We start from the raw sequence: 25,207 nt of genomic DNA on the forward strand, positions 1-25,207 counted from the left end.
CATTTTGACAGATATATGTTCAGAGGGTGAATGAGATAGAATCCGAAAGTTAAACTCCGACCAAAGGTCTCAGTTTTATGCTGTACAGATATACCCCCGCGTACTACAACGCTGATAGCACGCAATTGAAAAAAAAAGATACTGTCCCACCGCGATGGCTCAGTGGTTGTTTTGACGAATGTCGTCGAAAGGAAACAGACGGGCTGCCGAGTCACACCTTATTAACTGGTGGGCCTCGTGCCGCCGACTGGTCGCTGCGGCGCACAGGATATGTTCACACGATCCACTATACAGTTATGGCCTTCGGGTGCCGATTGCTAGGACGCTGATTTCGAGGCAGAGGGATTTGGCCCCGCCACAGCAGCCGCAATCCAGTTTGGGGAGATGCAAGGCGCCTGTGTAATATCCGATGTATGGAGATTCAGGCAGGAGAAATATTTCCCGAGCCCTTCGCCACTATGTCCTTCACATAGCTATAGTTAGTTCGCGGAACGTTGAACCACACAAGCAAACCACGGACAGGAACAAGCGTACCTTAAACACTAACCTCCCGCCGCTTTCTTTTGGCGAAGGCCGCTCTTGGAGATGGCGAGGCGTTATTGTTGTGCGGGAACACTGACGGAACGACTCCGGGCATCAGTCGCGCTTATTTAATTGGAATTCCGAGCGCCCGCATCGTTCCCAAGCTCCGATAATAGTCACTGTCATGGAAATGGTTCGAGCTCAACACAGTTGATTTCGTAGGTACGAAATTTTTTCTCTTCACAGCAGATACCCACCGCGCTGAAAGTTTCTTGTCCTTTGGAAACGTGTGAAACACCACATCATCCCGGCCGCCAGTGTTCGCGCAGCCGAATGCTGCGCAGAACGACGGCATGATGGCCACTTGTCGCTACACCCACTCCACACAGAACGCTCGAACTAGAAAAAACAAACGGCACTAGCAAAGAATTACGTTGAATCGTCGTTCGCCACGCCAAAGCGCAGCAGAGCTTAAGCAATGCGGGACGTGCAGGACGGCCGGCTGGCTCCCCGTGAATGGCGTCACTTCCGCCAGCTCTCCAATTTTGTCATCCCCCAACCCGGCGCTTCCGGAGGCGACGGGGGCGTGTCCGCGGCGGGTTTTTAAATGGCGATTGCGGCTGTTCTAACGGACAGAATCGAGAAAAAATTTACACATATGATTTTCGAGGTCTTTTCTTCCCAACCACAGCATTTCATGCAATTTGAACACCGCTTCAGCTTCCCTTTAATGTTCAATTTCTGCCATATTTGTGTATCTGTTTCAATCATTTTGTTATAGGAGGTCCCCCTGACATCTTCGCTTTGAGATCTCCTTCTGTACCAAATAAACCACACTAACTTATGCAACAATAAAAAGCCTGAAAACAGACCACGAGCCTTACTGTACATACTGCACATGGGCAACAGCCTACCAAGCATACACCTGCCACTCCACAGGTGCAGTTAGTGCCTTGTGGAATAAGACCACTCCTAGATACCAAAGTCTTTTTTCTTTTTTTTTCTTCAATTTTTCTGGGTAGCAGTCAATTTTCAAGTACCCCTAAAAGGGTGCCACATATTTAAAAAAAAAAAAAAGGCAAACTCCCAAAGCTTCCATCTACATTTTTTCTTCACTCACTCTGAGCAGGAAATCTATGGAGGGATGATATACGAGCACTTTTGTAGCTCGGGTAGCCTAGGGCTGCACAGTAGTTTAACCTCATGGCAGTATGAAATTCAACCTGAATTTAGCACAATGTAAAAGCATTTCAAATGCTACAAAGATGTGCACACCCACCGACAAAGCACGAAGAGAAGACTATACAGATGGTTGCTGACTGATTTTCCCAAGAACTTTATCCCATGAAATTCAAGAAAGCACAGTCGAGAGATAAAATTGTCTTGAAAACAATCCTTAATTTTTCCCTCCACCATGTTCCACTCATGAGCGATAATATTCAATCAGAGACGTGCTTCCATCATGTCCAGACCACAGGTGTTGACAGCCCATGGCCGGCCCAGAGGGGAGCACGTGCTTCTTCTTACCATCTCCCCAATGGAGTCTGTTTCTACCTCCCGCCAAACATCGATGGGGTTGCCACTGGCGCACTGCTCCGTTGCCGTCATTCACGCACAAGGAGTGCACGCACACTCCCTGCTCACATCAAATTCAACCTACTTCAAGTCCTCATATTTAACACCTTATGGTTTATACAAAGACCGCATAATTAGTGACTGAGACTACATCTACGAGGTATAAAATTCAGATAATATTATGCATGTTTGCTCATTTCAGTGCAACCGTGTGGTCACACAAGCCTTCGAATATAGCGACGTCAACACTTTCTGCACCTGATCAAACACAAAGCTATGCAGTATGTCTTTTCACAGGTATTAAGGAGTGTGTAGAATTATACGCGACCTGAAGCATTTGCATGGCAAGCTTTTGAGAAGTGGAGATTCTGAAGCTTAAATTCAGTTCGCAGTGAACGATATTGCAATGCACACTCGGCTACCTCCTGCTCATTTTTGTCGCATTTTTCTTGCAAATGGCTCTTTTTTTTCTTTCCTTTTTTGCGGTTTCTGTTCAGTTCAGTGAATGATGCTACACAATTCCCATTTATCTGGTGCTCGTTTTTATCTCATTTTTTTCTTTCCTTTTTTTGCCGCCGCGGCCGCCGCCGCGGCCGCCGCCGCCGCCGCCGCCGCCGCCGCCGCCGCCGCCGCCGCCGCCGCCGCCGCCGCCGCTGCCGCTGCTGCTGCTGCTGCTGCTGCTGCTGCTCTGCAAATGGAGGCTGTGGCTTTGTCAAGCTGTCCTTGTTGCGGAAGCACCACTACACTAGTCGGTGAGCCATTTTGCGGAGCTCCCGATGAGTCAAGCTACGCATGCGCGAGGAGCAAGTGACGTCACACGGAGCACAGCTGGAGAGCCACGTCGAAGCCGCCGCCGACTCCTCCGCTGCGCGGCTGACTCAGAGGTGCTGCCGCCGCCGTGCCAGCTGTGCATGCGCCAGGAGAAACCGACGTCACACAGTGCACAGCTGGCGTGCTGGGGCCACTGCCGACTCCACTGCCGACTCCTACGCGGCACAGTGACTTAGAGGTGATGCCGCCGCGTTCTCCGCAGATGTTGCTTTTGCAATTCTACTAGGGATGACCATTGGTCAAACCACAGCCAATTTTTTCTTACAGCTTTTTCTGCAGCTCCTCTGTCCATGTACTTTTTGAGTCAGAAATAAAAAATTATTATTAGTATTATTGTAAATAAAGATCCTAAAATCTATCGCAGCTATTTTCATTTAGCGCAAAAGTGGCATTAACGAGAGTTTATGGCACTCCACACTTTCAGAGTAAAGAGCTAAAATGTAAAATAACAGTTAAAACTCCAGCTGTCCAATGTAATGAACTCTTTTCTTTAAATTAGATGTACCATATGTTCACAGGATATTAGTCAGCTAAAAGACTGTACATGCATGCTGTCTCGTGGCTGGCCCACATCTATGACAGATGTAATCAGCTTAATATAATGAATAAGCAACAGTTTTTGATCAGAAAATCAGGCCAGAAACAACACTGCAGAAATGAGGAGAGTGGCAAATGACCAGAAAAAATAATTCTCTTCCAAAATTTATCATCCATTTTAAAAACATACCCAATAATCAACATAAACACAATCTGCGGCAGAAAAGCTGACAGTCGTCTTTTTGCCGATGAATGCAACAATCGCCATTGTAGCAGCTCGTTTGTGGCAAGAGTTTCGGCATGGAGCACACGACTATGCTGGAGGGCTTGGACAGTGCAATAGCCTCTCCAAATCTCCAAATGTGCATAACGAACTGTTTTACAGAACTTGAAATCTTTAAAGAAACACATCTGTTACAGCAGACGCTGCCACATTTTTCATTTCTAGGTGTAAATAGAAATTGTGTGCCAATAATCAATTAACATTATTCACTGAATTCTAAATTGCTATTTCCTCTGCCTACTCACAAAAGCAATTTTTTGTGTGAGTATACAATTTACAAAAAAACTCAAAACTTTGGTGTTCACAAAAATTAGGCTCAATTTGACGGCAATCGCCAGCACGCTTAATATAGAATATAAAATTATTCAGCACCTTCCTCTATGTCACAAAAATGACAAAATTAGAATTTGCTGGAAATAGACAACCTAGATGAACTTGCACGGTGATATCTAGGAGCCCAGCTTTATTTTCATTCCTTCTGAATTCAACCACAACCAAGGTGGCCTCGTTAAACTGGAGGCATAGCGCAAGGTGCACGCATACTGTACGATGTCAGTGAACACTAAAGAGCCTGAAATTTCTGGAACCCTCAAATATGGCCTCCCTTATGGCCTGAGCCGCTCTGGGAAGTTACATCCCATAAACACACCAACAACTGCATTAACCAAGCTTACTTATAGCACTCATCAGTTCACTATAGACTATGACAAATTTTCAAGGGATGGATCAACACACCACCTTCTGCATTGAAGAATGAAATACCTGTCATATGCTCGCCATACTTTTGATGGTTCTAACGGTCAAATTTTGTTATAAAGGTTTCGTTTAGGCGTGGAATGCATTGGCGACATGCAGTCAAACCAACTACCATCTGTTCTCTTTCATATCAGTTCCGTCGGTCGGTCGGCGCATATCAGTCTGTGCGTATCAGTGCTCTTTTATATCGGAAACCAGGCGAACACCACTCGCTCCCATATAAGCAGGTGGGGAGCAAACAGTGGGGCAAGAAATCCCCTATAAATGGTGGAAAGCGCAACTCAAGGAGGAAAAAAACCTGTCCCACTGCTTCAGTGGCAACTACGAAGGCCATAGAAAAGAGCGTGCGCTCCTCTCGAGACCAGCCGTGTACATCTATATATCCAGTGCAAAAGCCCACTGCTGTGGGGTGGCATTGTCAGCATTATGACCTCGGTTTCTCGAGGAAATAAAATATTAAATACTAGAATACGTGCATTACAACCATCAGTGACAGCATCACAAGTCAATTTATGCAATCACAAGCAAAAAAGATGTGCTCAGATTGCATTGCAGGACACCTTCAAAACTACTTCAGCAGAGGTCAGCAAGAGGCAACATGTACGACAGCTGAGCAGCCGTAATATACACACTCAATAAAGTTAACACGAAATCAGTGGCGTCGCTAGGGTCCCCAGCACCCGGTGCGGAGGTGCGGCGCAGAACACCCCCGCCTTCCTCCATCCTCGCATTTTAAGCACCGTATCGCAACTTCCTTTCTACCTCTTCTGTGCTCATGGTTTGTTTTGAAGTAAATTTGCTCTGCACCTAACTACGCAACGCGAGTGAAGTTACATTTTTTCTTCTTCTATAACACTTAAACGCAGCGGTCGTGCCCCACAACTGATAATTTAGCAAAAAATCACATCAAAAGCACATATTTCTGAAAAAGGCACAAACACTAGCCCATGTAAGTTGCGAGGAAATTCACTGAGTAAGCGGTTTAAGACAGGTGATTGCCCGGTATGAAACCACACGTTGTAGTTAGGTTCCAAGCAGAGCCTTTCACATGCCACATGCATAGGTGAAATCCTTTTACTTTTCATTCTCTACATTTAACTTTTCTTCTCTCCTTTCCTCCAAAAGGTGCAAGCTGACTTCCGCATCCAGACTGCAAAGTTACCAATGCGCACTGATGCCATACCGACAAAAAATATTGAGTGCTAAACTGCTTTTTTGGAGCTTGAAGACGGCGTCTCTAGGCTCATTTCTTTTAACGCTTTCAGTTGTGTTTCTCAATTTAACAATGACTTTGCCTTTTTCATAAAAAAGAAACGGTAATAACCGTATAATGCACTACGGGACCACCCTTGGGTACACTCCCTCTCAATTCCCCTTCTAAAGCACCTGGCCTTGCTAAAGGTGCCCTTCACATTATTTTATTTTTTTTTTCTTTTCTAGTCAGCATACAGTGATCAGACTTGTCATTCCACTGAGCAACAGGCATTCCGTGCCTTCCAGCATTTTGAAAGTGTGAGGTGGATGTGTGACTGGGCCGAGGAGAGAGAAAGGCATAGGAGATAAATGATCAAGACAAAAGCCAGCCGGAGAGATACTGCCAGTGGTCCTCGCTTGGGAAAAGAGAGTGAACTGCACACACACAAAAAGAGGCGATGCAGCGGCGGCGCCGCCGCCGGGTGTCGTCTAACACGGTCCCGCGCATGAGTTTCCGATGGGTATCGAGTTAATGGCGGTGTTTCCAGGGTACACGCACGTACATAGGCCCGGTCCACCGTTAAAATGGCGTGGAGTCTCTGGCATGAACTAAGGCATGTGCTTTCAAGCACTCCTCACAACAGGATAATTCTTTCTGGGAAGATCACACTTGTCAGTCAGTGTCTCAGCGGCACCAATGTGCGCATTTTCGAGTCTTTAAACAATAATTCATTTTGCCCCCCCCCCCCCCCCCCCCTAGTCTCTTCCTCCCTCTCACTGCTCGGCTGCACCCCCCTGAGCCCTGCACCCGGTGCGGACCGCACCCCCCTCGCGACGCCACCGCACGAAATTCTTTCATGCAGAAGTCAAGCAAAAGTGAATCAGCCGTGTTCTATGTGGAGAATCATACAAATGACAATGACCACTGCACAGCCGGCTGGTATGTTCAATGATACACACAGGAAAAAGTTGCAGGCCAGAAACACTCAGTTCATCTCATGCCAGAAATGGTTGCATAATTTTGCTGATGTACTTGAAGGCTGGGCTGTATGGGTTAGAGCTTGTATGTGTGGTGACAGCATCAATAAAAGATTAAATGAAAAAAAACAAAAACAATAAAAGAACGACAGGGCCTCTATGGTATTTTAAAATTTTAATAAAGCATGCTCTTACCTTTTGGTACTCAGAGTACTTCACAGGGTCCTTTTCAAAGACCTCATATGTCACTGCCTCAAGGTTATCCGTCAGTGGCTAGGATCAAAAACAAAATTCACAGCTTGATAAGGCTTCGAAACACCTCTGACAATCCCGAGAAATGCCTTAAGTTGCTGCAAAAGGGCTTCTATAGACCTAAACTTGAGCAGGTATATTAATAGCGCATCATTAGGATCTTCCATACTTTCTCCTTCAACTGACCGAAAAAGCCAGTTCTACAACTGCCTCGGGGCATCCACCCACACTATTCAGAAGGTTTGAAACCTGCCATAAACCTCTGCAGTCGTGGTATGTTGACTTAGAGAAATCAATAATATTTACCACTCACTGATTGCTACGGGCAAAGTACAGTGCAGCCTGGAGTACAGGAGCAATGAATGAGATGATAGCCCTACACTGAACTAAAGCTCTGGATGGAGTGAGCTTTAAGTGCCTTGACACACAGAATCCATGCTTTACAACAAACTGTCAAGTGAAGGGATGTCACCTCAGACCTCTTAATTATAGTGGCAGTTCAAGATCAACACGCACTATTCTCTGCTTTATTGGAAGCCAGAAGTACAATACCTGTGAAATCAATCTTGTATGATACCTGTACTGCGGTATTTTTGCGTAACAGTTGCCTTGCCTTTCACCTCTAGTGCTTTTTAATGTGCTGTATCAAGCTCTAAAACTTATGTCACCACAACTGATTTATTGTGGAATGGAGCTGTTGATGTTCTGTTTCTCAGGGATAGAAGCAGGCTTTTAGAGCAGGCATGGAAGCAGGAAAAGTCCTATTTCGGAGCATGTTTGGAGCAATTTATGGGCTATTACAGAGCACTTTGCAGCAGGCTAACAGCGCTAAATGCATTTTTCTCTTCACAGCTACCGTAAGTTCTATTTAATTTGGCCTCCAATGGATAAAAAAAAATATGTTCAAATTAACCTGAAGCCCAGATTATTGAATGAGCTCAAAAACATTTTTCGAGAACACTTCACATTACAGTATTTTATCTAATGAACACCGGCATAACAGCTGTCTGCATTTGAGACGTAACCGAAGCGAAAACGAGTTTTACTCGGGTCTGTCAAGCGCTCTGCTTTGCGTGCACTGCCAGGAAGGTTGAAGGATTGATCCAGAATCGTAAAATTCGCAGTGCGACTCAGCAGATGCCTCTGCACAAAACAGCCCCGTCGTGTTTTGAGGATGCTTCACCGCACCGTGCGATAAAACTGCACGTGACTAGCTGGAAGCAGAATGTGGATGCACGCAAGGGATGCATGCGTTGGAACAGCGCAACACCATCCCAAAACAAAAATAAAAGAACAGTGACGCCCCAAGCAGCGTCTGATGCTTGCACTCCCAATCACAGCCACGTCATGACACAAAGTAAAAATGAGTCCAAAACTATGCGATTGAGCTTCATTTTGGAAATGGCGAACTTCCGATCATTGTCATACCTGCCACAGCACACATAATGTGCACGGGCACAATATTTACATGCGATTCAGGTCAGTGGTGGCCTATTTCTGCGATCGCTGACAGCACGTGTCGTACCTCAACTAGAGCGAGCCTGCCCATGTCCGAATTAACAAGCGTCCGACACTGAGGACTTACATGGGCATTGGACGGGACTGCACTTTTAGTCTAAATTACCCAAAGTTCCGACTTAACAGGGGCCGAAATAAAGACTTTCGTCTGAAAACTGCATGCAAAATGAATCTGCATCCCATTGGCCAGAATTATTTAGGAGTGCAATGGTTCAAAAGATTTTTGCTAGAGTTCATGAAAGAAAAATCGACAAACAACGGCTAGTACGAACAGTAGTGGAACTGATTAGCTGCTATTCATTTCAACTCAATAAGGCTTGTGCCACTACCCTTTCATGAAAGCCACGCGGCGATAACAGCTTTAGGATAAACACCACGAGTGAATAAACTGTCTTGTACGCGGATGCAGCTTCGTCATTTTTTAGTGAGCACCCAGTGTTGCTCAACCAACGATAATACTCTGCTAAATTTAGCATTACATACTCACGATGGTCAATTAAAGCATAAACTGCCGTTCAGGTGCAGCTTGGCACAACAGGACAGTTTGGCAGAGAACGGCACAATTGGCACAGCACTTCCACCCCTAGTTGTGTAATCCAAGATTACAGTTCCTGTAAGACACGTTTTTGTGCATTCAAATGCATCTATGTTTAATGACAGACTAAGCCTGAATGAAATATCTCCAGACACGATTAATATGAAGCATGAGATTCCGTAAGCCTTGCCGAGCAAAAGCCAATTCAAGTGATGCATCAACCATTGTCAAGCTCGCTTAGTGACATGCCACTTAGGCATGTAGGATAGTTCATGCAAAGAGAAAAATCTAACAAACTCGGATCATAAAGACGTCGAGAAGGACCTGGCAATTATTTTCTTTTTTTTTTTTTTTTTTAGCTACTGATACTGAGCATGAAAAAGTTCTTGACAGTAGACACTGCTTGAAAATTTGTTGTCACTAGCAAGAAACTGTGTTTCATGTCGCGGTGCCACGATAGTGACCACAATTCCCCACCACCCCTGGGGCAGGCACTTGGAGACTAAGCCACTATGATTCTACCTCAAAAATTAGCTTCTCCAAAGCAACGAAAACTGGTTATTTAATTTTTCGAGACAATGTGATTTGTTTTTTTTTTATTTGTTTTTTTTTATTTTTTTTTTTTTTTTTTTTTTTTTACATTGATAGCAACTCATTAGAAGTTGTCCTGTGACCTCGCGTCCATTATCCACACCTTTTTATGTTAAATGGTTGGTACATGAAACTACCAACAGCCTTATTATAGTAAGAATTTACTTTCTGCTATTGGAGGAAGCTTGATATGTACCAACATGAACTTCTGGTACACGAAATATTAGTTTTTTAACAATATTCCTAGACAATGTCTAGATTAAATCGATTTCATATATACTCTGAAGTGTACCATAAGCGTAAAGAAAAGATCGTTTCTCTTTAATAAAGCCAACATTCTTTTTTTAGACATGTCTCTACTGAGACAGGTCTACAAACAAAAATACAAAAAATTTCTGCATAATGATAGCACAATGTCATGGAACCCCATTGTGTCCACGCCTTCCTGGAACATGCAAGTTTCACGTCTCAGACTTCAGGTGAAACAAGCAAACTCTTAAAACTAAAGAATTAAATAAACGCACTAAACTTTCTAGTTAGTCCTCCACAACAGGAATTCTCAATCTTTTTAGCAACAGGGAATCCCAACAGCTTTCAAGAATTGTCAAGGAACCCCGCATGTCTTAAATGCCATCACTTCAGAACGGCATACATGTAAAAAGGAGCAAGCACACACCCAGCACCTCAAGAAGTGCCCAAATTCAACTATAATGGCTGGTTGTACAGTGAAACATGTTGCAATGAGCAATTACAGTGTGAATAGTCCCACAATAGAAAGGGTAAAGAAACGGTGGGGGTTAAGGCATGCATGGACATAGGTGCTTAAGGAGACCCAAAAGGAACTCAAGGAACACAAAAGTTCCATGAAACCCAGGCTGAAAACCCCTGTTTCAGAGTGAAAGGTTAGTGGAGTAGTCTAAAAGCACTTAAAATGAATGATTTACAAATTAAGAGCAAAAATTGAGGAGCCAATTCTGGGGCTTAATTATAACGAACACGTTAACAGCCCCAATTTGGCAAGTTCTAAGCATAATGCATCGCATAATTCTCACATGGCATGAATTGAACAGCTATAGAAAAAAATTTTGCAGAAACCTACATGATGCAACCCCCCCCACCCCTTCTCACCAGAAAAAAAAAAAGAATGCCATTCCTGAGCTGGAAATGGTGCCTTAACTTTTTTTTGTTCCTTTAATGAAGAACTCTCATAAGTCATGCAGTAATGTTGTTTATACTAACTAAGGATGGGAGAACTGAGCATCCATTATGGCATCATTCAGTATGCCATGATATGGCTCATTCCTCTTAATGTGGCTCAAAGGTCATTCCGTATTGAGCACTGAACACTGATGAAACTCTGGCCCGAATGTACTTTTTGAAAGCTGAGCATGAAGATTGAATTTGTCACTAAATCAATGGCATGCACATCAATACCAAAAACTAGCAAGGTGCAATGCAACTGCTCTAGTGCACACTACTGTAGCAGGAGTGCCCGCCTTCCTTAATAACAGCCAGGCATTTATACTATGTGCCCGGCTAAACATTATACAGATAACACAGGTTTTTCTAAGGGCATTGAAAGGTGACTTTAGTAAGTATCCTTGCGCATTTTTTTTTCCAGTCATAACAAGAGTGCAAAAAAGAAAGATATATCTCACTTGCAGCGGCATCTGCAGGTAGTCCTCGAAGCTTTTGGCAAATTCAGACACAGAGTCAGCTGGAGGTTGTGACTGCAGCATTTAAATATTGCAGAAACAAAAGCAAGCACACAAACACAAATTAAGCTGTGCTCTACAACAAATAACACTGTGCACCTTCTTGTAATAAAAAAAAAGGTGAAAGAACTTATTAATTTTCGAAAAAACATTGTTTCACAAGATGTTGACAAAAGAAAGCGAAAAACTGTGTTTAGTTTATTTAATAGTTTCTGCTACCTATTTTGTGCATGAAGAAACCCAATCGATCCATCAGCTTCTATAAAGGCAGGAAAGTTTTGAGCAAAGGATCGACATAACTGAATGGCAAGGAGAAAGAACATACAGCGAGACTCATTCATAGGAAGGGCAACCTACATTGCACACTCTCATATATGAACCTATTGTGATGCCGAAACAACAAAGATGAAGTAGAGATAAGAGAAGCAGAGTGGAAGAAGACGAAGTAAAAATAAAAGGGCTTGGCAATCGAGTGGACGCTGAGCTCAGCACGTCTCAGTTTCAGTCTTTACAATGGCGCAGTCGACCAACATTGGGCCTGACCCGGACCTCCCCGACCCGCCGCTCCTCCTTCGAAGCAGCCGGGCAGTAACAAGGCCGGCTCACTCGGCGCCTGGGACCCCTATTCCGCCCGAAAACGGCATCCATGCCTCCTCGGTGGATTCGGCCTTAGCCCTTCTTTCCGAAGCCCTCTCCACCCTCCGAGAGTTATCTGCTTCTTTCACTGCAGCACTTGGCTGCGCTTCGCTGTCCTCTGGATACCCAGTACCGCCGGTACAACTTCCGGAGTTCCGTTGATTTTCTGACGATGCCGAAGCGTGGATTCAAGTGGTCGGCGCTGCTGCCCGGCGTTCCGCCTGCTCTCCAGCCACCACGTTCGCCGCCGCGGAAGACCATTTCCGTGGTGCCGCCCGCGCCTGGCACCAGTACGAAGGCTGCCGCTACACCACTTGGTTGGCCTGGACCTCTGCCCTTCTTGCCGCGTTTACACCCCTGGCCAATGCACACGACGCCAAACTCACGACGATGAGAGCATGGCGCAAGGCTCCAGATGAAGACGTCACACTTTACATTTATGATAAGGTCCGTCTTCTTCAGGCCTGCAACATCGAGTGGCCCGCATCCGCAGCCCAACAGTATATTGCCAACGGGCTTCAAGATGCCACCCACGCATCGATTATGTCCACACTGGACACTTCACGATCCCTCTCAATCTTTGTCTACAAAGCGGCCTCCTTGCATGACACTGCCAGTCGTCGCGAGATCTTTGCTGCCGCCGGGACATCTGCCGCAGCACCACAGCAACGCCGCGGTTGCTTTTCGTGCGGACAACATGGCCACATGTACAAGGATTGTCCTCATGCTGCCCGCCCACGCATACAATTCCAGAATCACCCTCTTCCCTTCCTGCCGGTTCATGTTGACGGCATCGGGGAGTTGACCACACTGGTTGACACCGGCGCTCAGCGAACGGCATTGCTTCAACGTCATGCACTGGGCCCGATGAGTCAATGAACCTCGTCTCCTCTGAAAGGCTTGGGGGGAAGCAATGTTCCCGTCAATGCAGTCAATATCTGCATCCGGACTGAGGCTGGCAGCAGGGTCGTGGTGGGCGTCCCGGTGTTTGCGGACTTGCCTGTTGACGTCATCTTGGGTGCAGACTACCTCATGTCCGGAGACGTGGCTCTGTCAATCGAAAACGGCTAAGTGCAGCTCCGCTCATGCCGTACCGTCCCTAGCCCGCCCGTGGACGAGCATGCTAAAGGTGAGCCTTCCAGTCCTCAAACCTTGAGTGCCCTGCTGCACCGACACAGGGCCATTTTCATGGAGACTAGTGCACAGCTTCCTGACACTGATTTGATTGTCCACCGCATGCCAACCGACAATCACCCGCCCATAACTATTCCGCTGCGGCGCTACGCAGAGTGTGAGCGAACGGTCATCGCTGACCAGGTACGCGACATGCTGGCTGCTGGGGTCGTAAGATGCTCCTCGAGCCCTTGGGCAGCCCCTGTTGTTCTCGCACGCAAGAAAAACGGCACTCTGAGGTTTTGCGTCAATTACAAAGAGCTCAATAAGCACACGATCCGAGACTCTTATCCACTTCCCCGTATCGACGACATGATTGACGCCGTTCGACACGCGAAATACTTTTCATCTCTCGACTTGCGCTCCGGGTATTGGCAGATCAACGTCGCTGAAGAGGATAAACACAAGACTGCTTTTCGCACCTCTACCGGGCTGTAAGAGTTCAACCACATGCCTTTCGGGCTACGTACAGCTCCAAGCACTTTCCAGCGCGCTAGGAACACGGTGCTCGGTTCTCTCAAAGACCACGCCTGTGTGGTCTACCTCGATGACATTTTGGTCATCGGCGGCAGCTAAGATGAGCATCTCCGGAATCTGGACAATGTTCTTGTCCTGTTATACCAAGCTGGCTTCCGGCTAAACCGCGAGAAATGTAAGTTTCACCTGTCGGAGATCTCCTACCTTGGCTACAAAATTTCTGCAGAGGGCATTCACCCGCTCCCAGAGCGAATAGCGGCAGTCACGAATTACCCCACACCTAACAGTGTGAATCAACTGCAGATGTTCCTTGGCATGGCTTCCTATTTACGGAAATTCGTAGCCAATTTCGCCACCACAGCAGCTCCCCTCACAAATTTGTTAAAGAAGGGCGAGAACTTTATATGGGGTGAACGGCAGCAACGAGCCTTTCAAGCACTCAAAGATCAACTGACTCAGTGCCCAGTACTTAGCCACTTTCGCGAAGACTGGCACACTGAAGTGCACACTGACGCCAGCCAGGTCGGCCTGGGGACGGTTCTTCTCCAGCGCGACTCACAGGGTGCTCAGCACGTCGTTGCATACGCTAGTCGCAAACTGTCCGCTGCCGAAAGCCATTACCGCTCCGACGAGTTAGAATGTTTGGCGGTGGTCTGGAGTGTGGATGATAAGTTTCACCACTACCTTTTCGGACGGAAATTCACCATTGTAACGGATAATTCCGCAATCGCCTGGATGTTCACGAAGCAGCACCTCAAGCACAAGTTCGCTTGCTGGATTATCACGCTCCAAGAATACACATAAGATGTGCGGCATCGGGCTGGGGCTCGTAACTTTATTGCAGATGCCTTGTCACGACACCCCAGTGGTGACGGCTACTCTCGAGCTCGGCATAGCGAAAGTTGGCTCTTATTTTGTCAGCACGATATAAAAGAGGCCCAAAGCGAGGACAGAGATTTGGCGGCTATCATGGCTTCCCTTGGGGACACTGGAAGCAACTCCAAGTTTGTTCAGCGGGATGCTAAGTTATACCGCCGACATTGGCTCAAAAACCGCAAGGAAGAACAGCTCCACGCTATTCAAGACTCCCCCACAGGAGGGCACATTGGTCAGCGAGCCACATTGCGAAAGGCGCAGGAACACTTCTGGTGGCCCAAGATGAGCAGCAACATCCGCACGTACGTTGCCAGCTGCGAGGTCTGCCAGCAGTACAAGCGTCTTCCAGGCTGTCAACCCGGGCTTCCAATGCCAATCCCTTTGCCTGAGACTGTATTTGACACCGTAGGGATCGACCACATTGGACCTCTGCCAACATCAGCAGTGGGCAACCGGTACATATTAGTGGCTGTAGATTATCTGTCAAAATTTGTAGAGGCTGCTGCTGTACCCTCTTTTGCTGCACACTACGTCGTTGAATTTTTACAAGACCGGTTCGAATGGCGGCACGGGCTTCCACGAAAACTAATATCGGACCACTCAACCACCTTCCGGAGTCGCGAAATCCGTGCCTACCTGCGCCGGGTGGGAGTTGAGCACCACTTCACATCGGCGTACCACCCTCAAGCGAATGGTCTCACCGAGCGGACGAATCAGACCATACAATCGCGACTCGCTCCCTTCTGCATGAACAACAAAAAAGTCGAGGCAGACTGGGACCAGAACCTCCAAGCGACGGCCTACGCTGCCAACACTTCTGTGCAAAATTCTGCAGGAACAACGCCTTATAAGATTGTGTACGAACAACAGCCTCAACTTGCAGGAACGTGCAACTTAGAAACATCTATCAACATCGGGACCCCTGTACGGCGACAGGCAGCTTGTCAGCGCATCAGGTCGGAAGCACAGAAAAGAGCGTCTCGGACGCAACAGGCGCAAAAACACAACTAAGACCGCCGACATCGACCAGCTCCTCGCTATAGAGTTGGAGACAAGGTCTGGGTGCGGCGCGGCCTACAATCAACAGGGTGTAAGCTGACTGCGGAATATGATGGGCCCTACGTAATAACTGAGCGCTTAGGTGACAATACATGGAGTTTGTGTACTGCGGCGTTTCAAGCAGGCTCGGACGGGAGGAGCAGGAACAATTTCGCAGTGCACGTGCCGCGGTTAAGGAAAAGGGTCGTTCGCCTGCAAGACTGATTAGGACTGTGCTGTCTGTGCTGTCTCTTCTTTTCAGGTCCGCAGTCGTGGCCGAGTGTGATGCCAAAACAACAAAGATGAAGTAGAGATTAGAGAAGCGGAGCGGAAGAAGATGAGGAAGTAAAAATAAAAGGGCTAGGCAATCGAGCGGACGCTCAGCTCAGCGCGTCTCAGTTTGTCTTTACACTATACACTGAACCCCCCAGGCATTTGGTAACAACTATCAATGAGGCTAGTCTACAATGAGCAGGTTTGCATGGATAAGCAATGAAATAACCAGTGCTCTCTCCTGAAAATCAAGCATTCATTACCAAAAGTAAAAAATGTGCTCATCTTTCATTTTATTCACATTAGAACCAGCTAAGGGCACTTGGCTAGTCAGCAAACTAGCTATTCACTGCGGCATGCCTAGACAGGCCACGAAAACAATGTAACAGGGCCATTCCATTTCAAATGCACCAGAATTTGTGCTCGATCTATTCCTTCCAGAATGTTATGGCTCTTGATCACACTTTTGAGAGCAATTATACTCAATACAGTCATGCCTCATTAATACGACCCCAGCTAATATGGACACCTTGAAATGTGGACAGATTTCCTGAGGACCAAGATTTTTCAATGTATTTGGACCTTGTTAGTATGAAAACTTGCTGTTCAGACACTGGACAAAGAGGGAATGCATAGAACCCACAGAAGCCCACATATTTTTGCTACTTTACAATGGGCATTGACGAGATCAAAATATCTACAGCCCCACCCAAGCATTTTGTTTCTTGCACTTTGCATGCAGGCCAGTTAAATACAATTCGAAAGTGTGAATGACTTACATGATGACCTTTTTGTTTCATGCTTTACAATGCAAAGTCACTAAGTCTATGCATATTACAATTTTCCGTTGCGCAAATGTTGCGCAGTGCAGTGGCATTGCAAGACAACAACCACTGGCAGTGATGGCATGACAATTCTAAATCACCTAAAACAAAAATTGCTTCGACAAAAATCTCTGAGCATAAATATAACCATATTAGCTATGTAATAAGCTGCACTTTGTATTTTTACTTGGCACCTCAGTATGAAAAGTAAGGCTCAATAAATGAAAATTATACGCATTACCAAATGGTGAATTCTCGTTCACTAACTTATTCTGTTCCATTCAACACAAATATTTTTACTATGCCATGCATAGCACAGAGAGCACCCAAACATTTTATTTTGCTCACGAGTGCAGAATACAATCCACACTAAATTGTAAAGAATGGTACCTTTAGGGCTAGAATAAATAGCTAAATATATATAAACGCATTTTTTGCTAGCAGTACATCCTTGGCTGATACTACAGTGCTTCTATATTATTTGGGAAGAATGTCGAGCACAGATGAAGTTTTTTTCTACTGGTGAATCAGACCAAGTTCTGCACCAGTCAAAGAAAATTCTGAGGCAAGTCACATGATAGGAAAATTTTTTCCCCCAGAAATACTGAGGGAAATTACTCTCAGGGGTGTGATAAAAAGGCAAACTTTTTTTGAAAGAAAACGAAGAAGGTCAAGCGAAATGTTTTTGTCACAGCATGACTCACAATACATTTGGCGTGTGCAACAGCGACATATAGTTCAGAAGATCAAAAAATGGGCTCTGCGTAAAAAGGGAGTCAAGAAACTATGCTTTAGGCAAAGCGTGCAAGAAACAAGAGGCAAGAAAGACATTCCTAGAAAGTTTGGCCCCCAGCCACACCAATGTATGTACATCTATGTTGAGGGTACATACCAACCATCAGTGTTGCGTAATTTGGTCACTGTCATGCTGTAGTAGCTCACTCGATAATGATGTGATGAATGCATTAAAGAATTGTATATTGCCGCAATAAAGTCAGTTGTTAGTTGGAGCCTGTCTTGTCTTCTCCATTCCACATGTGTCTTTTTGCACCATGTTAATTTTTGCCAGGAACCAACTTGCTCTCCAAAACATTCCTCTGAAGGCTGTATAATCAGTGCAAACAATTCTTTCAAGAACTTACATTAAAAAGATGGTCAAGGTACTGGTAATAGTGCCTCATGTGCTGATGATGACAGGACCCATCAAGCAGCAACTGGACGTTCAGCTACAGAGTTGAAGAAAAACAAGACACACAGTTACATCAGAAACGGGAAATATCAAGCCTGTAAAATTGCATCCACAGAGCATATTATACAGTCTACTCTGCATTTAAAGTTGCACCCCAACATGTGGCATCAAATTATTGGCACAGCAGCTCCTCCTTGCCATATGTAACAAGTAGCATCCAAAATCTATTATCAGTGCTGTCTCCCAAAAGCTGAGAAAAAGGCACCAAATGGCAAGTGAGAAAAGAGCTAAACTATACTTAGATATACTGTAAACCCGACAGGGACAAGTCTGCCCACATTACAGTAAGAAAAAAAAATTTGTTTTGAATGCTAGCTAAGGCCAAAATATTTGGACTGAAGTTGCAGTCACTTCGCAGCACATAGTTTAATTCTCAGCAATATAGTACAACTGAACAATGACCACATTTTACTGACCTTGAAAAACTGATGCAGAACTGCCTGGTGAGCTTTGGAAAGAACAGGGTAGCCCCTTTTGTTAGTCAGGAAGACTGATGTGCTAAGCACTATACACCTGATAGGCTCCCCCAACCAACGGCGCACAGTAGACTCATCTGGGACGTTGGATGTCAGCCTGAGTGCTAGGCCAAGACGCTTCTCTGGACCAGCGAGATTTCTAAACACATTCCACCTGGAAGAAGTTTCAGTTTACAGTCATGCACAATTCGATAATGCACTTCTTTCTCTACCCCAACCCCTCTCAACTTTTTTTTTTCTTTTTTTGCTAACGCAAGCTCAATAAAAATTTTTTGCAAAAGATATCCTGTTGCTATTATCACTGCAATTTTCTTAATACACTTTTGCAATCACCAAGATTAATTCAAACATGAAACAAGCAATGGAAATGTCTCTTGCTGCAGTGCCACACAATTAGTTGCACCAAATATGTCAATATCCCACAAGCCTCTACCATTCACCTGAAACCACCCAAGTAGCAAAAAAAAAAAAAAAAAAAAAAAAGAAGTAACCCTTGTTACTTTTGTTTTTTATGTTCTTTATTACAATAATTCTTCTGACAAACTCATTCTTGAGAACTCTTGCATTGACAGAACCAATATTTGTCAGAGATCCCATCTGTGAATGCCAGGTTTCTTTCAACAAAAAAAAAAAAGAGGGGCATAACAAACTCCTTCAATCTAACTCTTTCATATTAATTATAAAATACAAAACTGTTCAGTGCTCTGACCTGACAAATAAGTGGCATCTGGCACAAATGCAGGTTCAGGACAATAAAACTCTAAACTTACCCCAACACAACAGATGAAGGCTCTCAAAATCTTGCAACTTGCATAAGAAAACTTGAGTGGCTTTAAATGTTAAGCTTTTTGTCCTCTATGGTATTTAGAAAGGCCCTTAAAAAATTTCTTGTGACAGAATAAACTCTATTGAGCACCACTAGGCCCTACTTTAGAAGTTTCATCTCTCTAGAAAGCCAAAAGTAAAACTATCGTCACTGACACAAACTACTTGCGTGACACAGTGCTTGACTGCATATCATAATTGCTACGCTGGTTCGAGTATGCTGGAGTACAGCGTACCATTCCCAAGGGTCCTCATCACGACTGAAGTCACCAATATTATTGTTGTCATCATTATCACACCAAAGGTGTCGATATTCCTGAGAAGGTGGCTCCATGGGTACGAGAATCCAAGCCTGAAACATTAACTGCAGATCCCAAAACAAATAATGAAATTCACGGGTTAGCGGTATCAGGTCAGGAAAAAAAGTACACATAATGACATGAAGCTATACAGCACATGCACTGCGTATAAACAAAGTAATTAACAAGTGTGATGCATATGCATTCATATCAAATATTCCATCCATGCATCTTTAACCCTTCAAAGGACAGTGGAATCTATGACTATGAACAATATTGGCATTTTCAGAACTCCTGGGAGCAGTCTGCAATAATACCTTGTGCTTGTATCTATAAATGCACAATGCAAACATTTAACCCAGTAGCATTTACTTTTTTTTACAAGTCGGCATTAACATTGTTTTTTTTTTCTTAATAACCAAAGACAGTGTTTACTATTAATGCAAACTAATTTCCAACGTCAATTTTCAAAGCAGTGATGTTTTTTTGAATGCACAGCGAGTTGCATATTGTAATCCACATGCTTTTGTTTTAGATAGAAACATGCATGCAAACGTATGGCACTTTACAGCAATACAACAATTTGACTTTTGTTTAACTGATATTATGGTGGCGCGTCTGAATTCATTAGGCTTATCGGTAACATTTGTCAATGCAGTCACAACTTTCTTCTGTCACCTTACTCATACCAACCGTTGCTGAGGTCTCAGAAAAACTGCAAAGGAGGCCCTACACTTGCTTTTTAGCCACCTGGAAACCCGTCAAGCAAAAATTCTGATGTCTGTGACAACAATATTAGAGGATCATCAGCCTTTGCACTGGTTCTGGCGGAGAATGACAACAAATCGCAAAAATAAAAATACACAACAATACGGACAAATATGGGATCTACTGCTGACACAAAAGAATGACAAGAATGAAGAACCTGCTGATAATGCGAGAAACTAATAAACATAGGCAAACCCTCCAGACACCACCCCAGTGAGCTTGCCAAAAGTTACGTCAGCGAGTAGTGCCTGCAATGTGTTCCTGCTTTAGTTTTATAAAATATAAAGCATGATCGTCACCAAGACAAACTTCTAATGCACGCAGGAAGGCATACTGAACTGGACACTGCTCACTGTCATTGAACTGAAAGCCAACATGGGCATTCATATTCTAATCAGCATCCACTACCTGCCTCAGCTATACCTTTCCTGGAACTCAGAATCATTTTCAATGTGAAATAAATATCCTTAGTTATAACCTTCAGGTGCTACCAGCGGCAACGTTTGCATCTCAACAGCAATGTGTAGCTACCGCTAAAGGGCTCTCGAGTTCCAACAGGTGCTACAAAGTTAGACACCTCACGACCATTCTCAGAAGCATAATGATTCTGAACTGCGAATTCAACAAAACGTACACTCTTCTTCACATCTAGTGGTTGACGAGTCGATAATCGAAGAGCAGACCATCACTGAAGCAGCGTATACCCACGAACCCAAAAATACAGTGCAGGTACAAGAGTGGACCATTGCAGATAGTGGAACTGGCTGCTTCTGCAAATTTATTTGTACCAAAGCCTTCATAGCGATCGACCAGCAGAACGTAACCTCAGATGATGCTCTATCCCATGCCGAATATGCAGCACAGAAAGGCAGTGTTTTTTACTACCTTTTCACCTCCAATGCTGTATTTAAACTGTGCAAAAGAGGTATTTTTGCATGTGCCATTTTTCATAGTAATAGAAAAGACATTTCTTCATAGGTGAAGGTTAATAGTAGTTGCCATACAGATCCCTCATATATAAGTCGAAGGGACCGTTGTCTTATCATAAGTGGTGAGACAAAATATAATCACATGATGCCGAGCTTCCATGATCCAAAAGAAGCATAACTGAGAAGGATTTTATGTAGAAAAAAAAAAAGTCAATGTTACTTATCCAAAATGTGTCAAGGACCACAGTACAGTGAAAGCTCGTTAATTCACAACTCGTTAATTCGAAATTTTGGATAATTCGAAATAGTCATCGTGGTCCGGTCCGCAGTGCATAGAAGTCTATGCGCGTAACAGCTCGTTAATTCACTCAAAAATTGGCGCCGCCACCCATAATTCGAACTGCGCGCCGCCAAGCGGCGCTGTTAAAAACCATCGTTGGAAGCTTTCACGGCAGAACGATAGATGGCACAACCATCGGGGCGCCGCTAGGGTGCTGGAACAAGTACTAAACAGTCTTTCCTGCCGCGAATCCTTCGAGGAACGACGTTTTAGTGTTATCGACCATGGTTTCGTGTTGCATTTCGTGAGCCCTCGTTTTGCACGCCGCTTGTTGTGAGCTTGTGTCCGCGAGATGTGTTCGCGCGGGAAATACTGTGCCAAGACGGTGAAGGAGAAAGTGGCTATTTTACGCGAGGTGGATGAACGGAAGGCCAGCAAAGTGGAAATCGCGAAAAAGCACGGGATTCCACCAAGCACGTTGTTGACGTACGTCCGAAATAGGAAGGCCATCGAGGATGCCTATGAAGCCGAAGATTTCGCCAGCAACAGAAAAAGGCTTCGGTTAGCCAAGTATCCGGAAATTGAGACCGCTGTGATCACGTGGGTGAAAGAAATGAGAAGCACTGACATTCCACTGAGCGGCCCAATTATCATGGCGAAGGCGGCCGATTTCGCCCTGCGCTTGAATGTGGAAGATTTTGTCGCCTCCGAAGGATGGTTTCACCGCTTTAGAGACAGACATAATCTTGTCTTCTGGGTGTTGTCTGGAGAAGCCAAAGAAGTGGATGCAGAAACTTGTGCCACGTGGCGAAGCGGTGCTCTGCAGCAGTACTTAGAAAGCTACTCGGCACATGATATATTCAATGCTGATGAGACGGCTTTGTTTTATAACCTCCAGCCCGACAGAACAGTAACATTTAAAGGGGACAGCTGCGCTGGCGGCAAGCGAAGCAAAGAGCGGATTACTGTTCTGGTCGCCGCTAATATGACCGGGACGGAGAAGGTCCCTCTTTTTGTTGTCGGCAAGGCACATAAGCCTAGATGTTTCAAAAACATTAGGACGCTGCCGACGGAATACTCCGCCAACAGCAAGGCGTGGATGACGGGCGAATTGTTTAAAAAATGGCTCTTGAAATTCGATCGGAGGATGGAGCTAGGGAAGCGTCAAGTTCTCCTCATTGTGGATAACTGCTCGGCACACAAAGTCGACGCCGAGCTGAAAGCCACAAGGCTCGTCTTTTTGCCCGCCAACACGACTGCGGCCTTGCAGCCGATGGATCAGGGGGTGATCAGAAACATCAAATGTTTCTATAGGCGCCACATGATCGAGCGCATGACTTTGTGCACTGGAAACCAGAAGACCAGCACCATCACATTGCTCACAGCAATGCACATGTTGGTGCGTGCATGGGAGCAGGTCACGCCGTCCACAATTGCAAACTGCTTCCACCACTGTGGCTTTGCTGCCGGAAGTATGAAAAAAAGTGGCGACGATGGGAGTCCGGAGCCTCTGCCTGCGGCTGTGCGTGCTGTGCTGCAGGACGTCAGTTTTGATGATTACGTTGGAGTAGACAGCGATGCAGCAGTGTGCGGTGCCCTAAGTGATGAGGACATTGTCGCTGAAATTGTTAGGGAGCAGTCTGTCCCAGAAGAGGCAGAAGACGAGGACGACGACGAGGAGCAAGAGCCCGTGCGTCCATCCGCGGCAGAAGTTATGGGAGCGCTGAATGTCGCGCGCCTTTTCTTCAGCTTTGAAGAGGGGGAAGAAGACTCCCTGCGTCGCATTCACATGCTAGAAGACCGAGTGAGTACGGTAGCCCTCAGAGAGAAGAAGCAGAAGATGATAACAGACTTTTTTGCTAAATAAATGTTTTTCGTGACCTCCGGGCATCAAACGCCTTCATTTTTGCTCACTTTCATTAGTTTGAATTTTGGTTAATTCGAACTGGCCTGGCGGCCCCGTGGAATTTGAATTAACGAGCTTTTACTGTACCTCAATGGGCAGGGTGAACAGCTTTGATCAAAAGAGGAAAGCATACATACCCTGTTGACTGCAGATCAAAAAAGGGCTGGCATCAATTTTTTTTTTCCAGCTATCACTATCATAAATTCTCTCATGCTGTACAAAGTCAAGTGCAGTGATGAAAAATTATACCTGCTCCAATTCAAGCTGATGCCTGGACAGCAACTCATAAACAGACAGACCTTATGGAAAGCAGGCAAGTCCCTTGGGTAACGTCAAAGAAAACAAAACTGCCATGAAGTGGAGCTCAAATTACCAGCATACCTGATGGAATTTGATCTGGAAGCTACAACCACTCTGCCAAGATGTCTGTCACTAGGAAGAGGTGCCAGTGGTGCTCAGTGAACTCTAGGGCCCAAGGGCTAGGGCTCAGTGCCCAAAGTGCTTCCCGAGAGTCTATCTATGCTGGCTAAATCATTTTTATGCCTTCTCAATGTTATCGGGACACAGCCTGTCACACCACAGTGACACACAGGTAGTGGGACACACAGGTAGTGGGACACACACAGGTAGTGGGACAGACAGGTGTTTCCTCACATGCTCCTCCATACGAACCTATTGTAGAGCCACTGAAATGAAGTTATTCACGTATCTTGGGACTGAATAAACTACATCATGTGCATCCAAAAAAGTTTCCTGAATATTTCATTCTTATGGCCAATAAAGGGTTAAAATAAGAAATAAAGCACACAAACAAGAAATAAGGCAAAGGAACTAAACAATCCAAAACAGACGTGGAAAACGTACATCTCTTCGTCTTCCGCTCGAGAAAAATCATACGCAGCTTGTTTTTGGCTGTGAACCACATTTCTACCAAAGCATAAGGCCACTTGCTTCAACAGACAAAGCTTTTCTGTACTCAAACACTGCTGTGTCCTGCCCCCCCCCCCCCTTTATTTTTGTCGTTGGTGTTCACTTTTACAAGTATACTTGACCTTGTCATTAGCTTCAAGATAGCTTCGAATCTAGTCATGCTAGCTTGAGCGGGAGCATGGACAGGTATGGGCTGAATGTAATGAAAGCAGCAGACAACAACGCCCTGTTCTGTCTCTTTCATTTCAGAATTCTGATCAGAAGTGAGCAGAATTAAACGCAAAGTGACAGACAAGAAGTGCCTTGTCCTGTCACTCATTTGCTGTCCGACATGATCAGAAGTGAACAGCATAAAATGTAAAGTGACAGACAATAGCACCATATCCCATCTCTTTCATATGCTGCATGTAAACTATGCCACACTATCATCACAAAAATTTTAATGTATCCAGTATTTTTTTAAATGTCATAATATAACAATTATTCCAGTTTCACTGAGATCATGACAATTATTAATTATTGATCATCATGAATCATGATGATCATCACTGAATCATAACAATCTCAAGCACAAGTAGAATATGTGCACATATATAGGAGTGGAAAGAAGAATAGAACAGTGGCACAGCACTGGCATCCTTCATGTCTCCTTTCTTCTGTTGTCCTATGCTTGCACTGTCCTATAGGGTCCGTGCCAAAACTTTCCAGAGAAGTTAGTAGGGGATATAAGCTTCAAAAACAGACCGGTCTCAGTTGACTGCAGGCAGTCGTTGAGGCAGATCATGCTTGGCGCAGAGGTATCTACTAAATCCTCATTGAGAAAAAAAATGTACCAGCAATTTTTGGAACTACGTTATGCAATCAAGTTTGGTGTGAAACTGAGTAAAAAGAAAGGTGTTAAGATGTTCAAAATACTTAGGAAAATCCACGGTGAAAACACGATAAAAAAAAAGCTCAACTT

At 45.0% G+C, this 25,207-nt stretch overlaps 1 protein-coding gene across 6 annotated transcripts in view; it reads right to left on the reverse strand.

Moving 5' to 3' along the window:
- The window catches only part of LOC146204287 (protein arginine N-methyltransferase 5-like), a 122,161-nt gene that overhangs the window by 64,053 nt on the left and 32,901 nt on the right, over nt 1-25,207 (reverse strand). For all 6 annotated transcript variants that reach the window (XM_084589232.1, XM_084589229.1, XM_084589231.1 and 3 more), the window contains 5 exons: nt 19,371-19,498; nt 18,250-18,463; nt 17,727-17,810; nt 11,231-11,302; nt 6,872-6,949 (listed from right to left, as the gene is read on the reverse strand). In XM_084589232.1, coding sequence (XP_084445358.1) covers nt 6,872-6,949; nt 11,231-11,302; nt 17,727-17,810; nt 18,250-18,463; nt 19,371-19,498 — 576 coding nt within the window. The remainder of the gene's footprint in view (nt 1-6,871; nt 6,950-11,230; nt 11,303-17,726; nt 17,811-18,249; nt 18,464-19,370; nt 19,499-25,207) is intronic.

Source organism: Amblyomma maculatum, chromosome 1 (genome assembly GCF_055883805.1).
Source record: "Amblyomma maculatum isolate TAMU_Amacu chromosome 1, ASM5588380v1, whole genome shotgun sequence".
In the NCBI taxonomy this organism is placed as follows: domain Eukaryota; kingdom Metazoa; phylum Arthropoda; class Arachnida; order Ixodida; family Ixodidae; genus Amblyomma; species Amblyomma maculatum.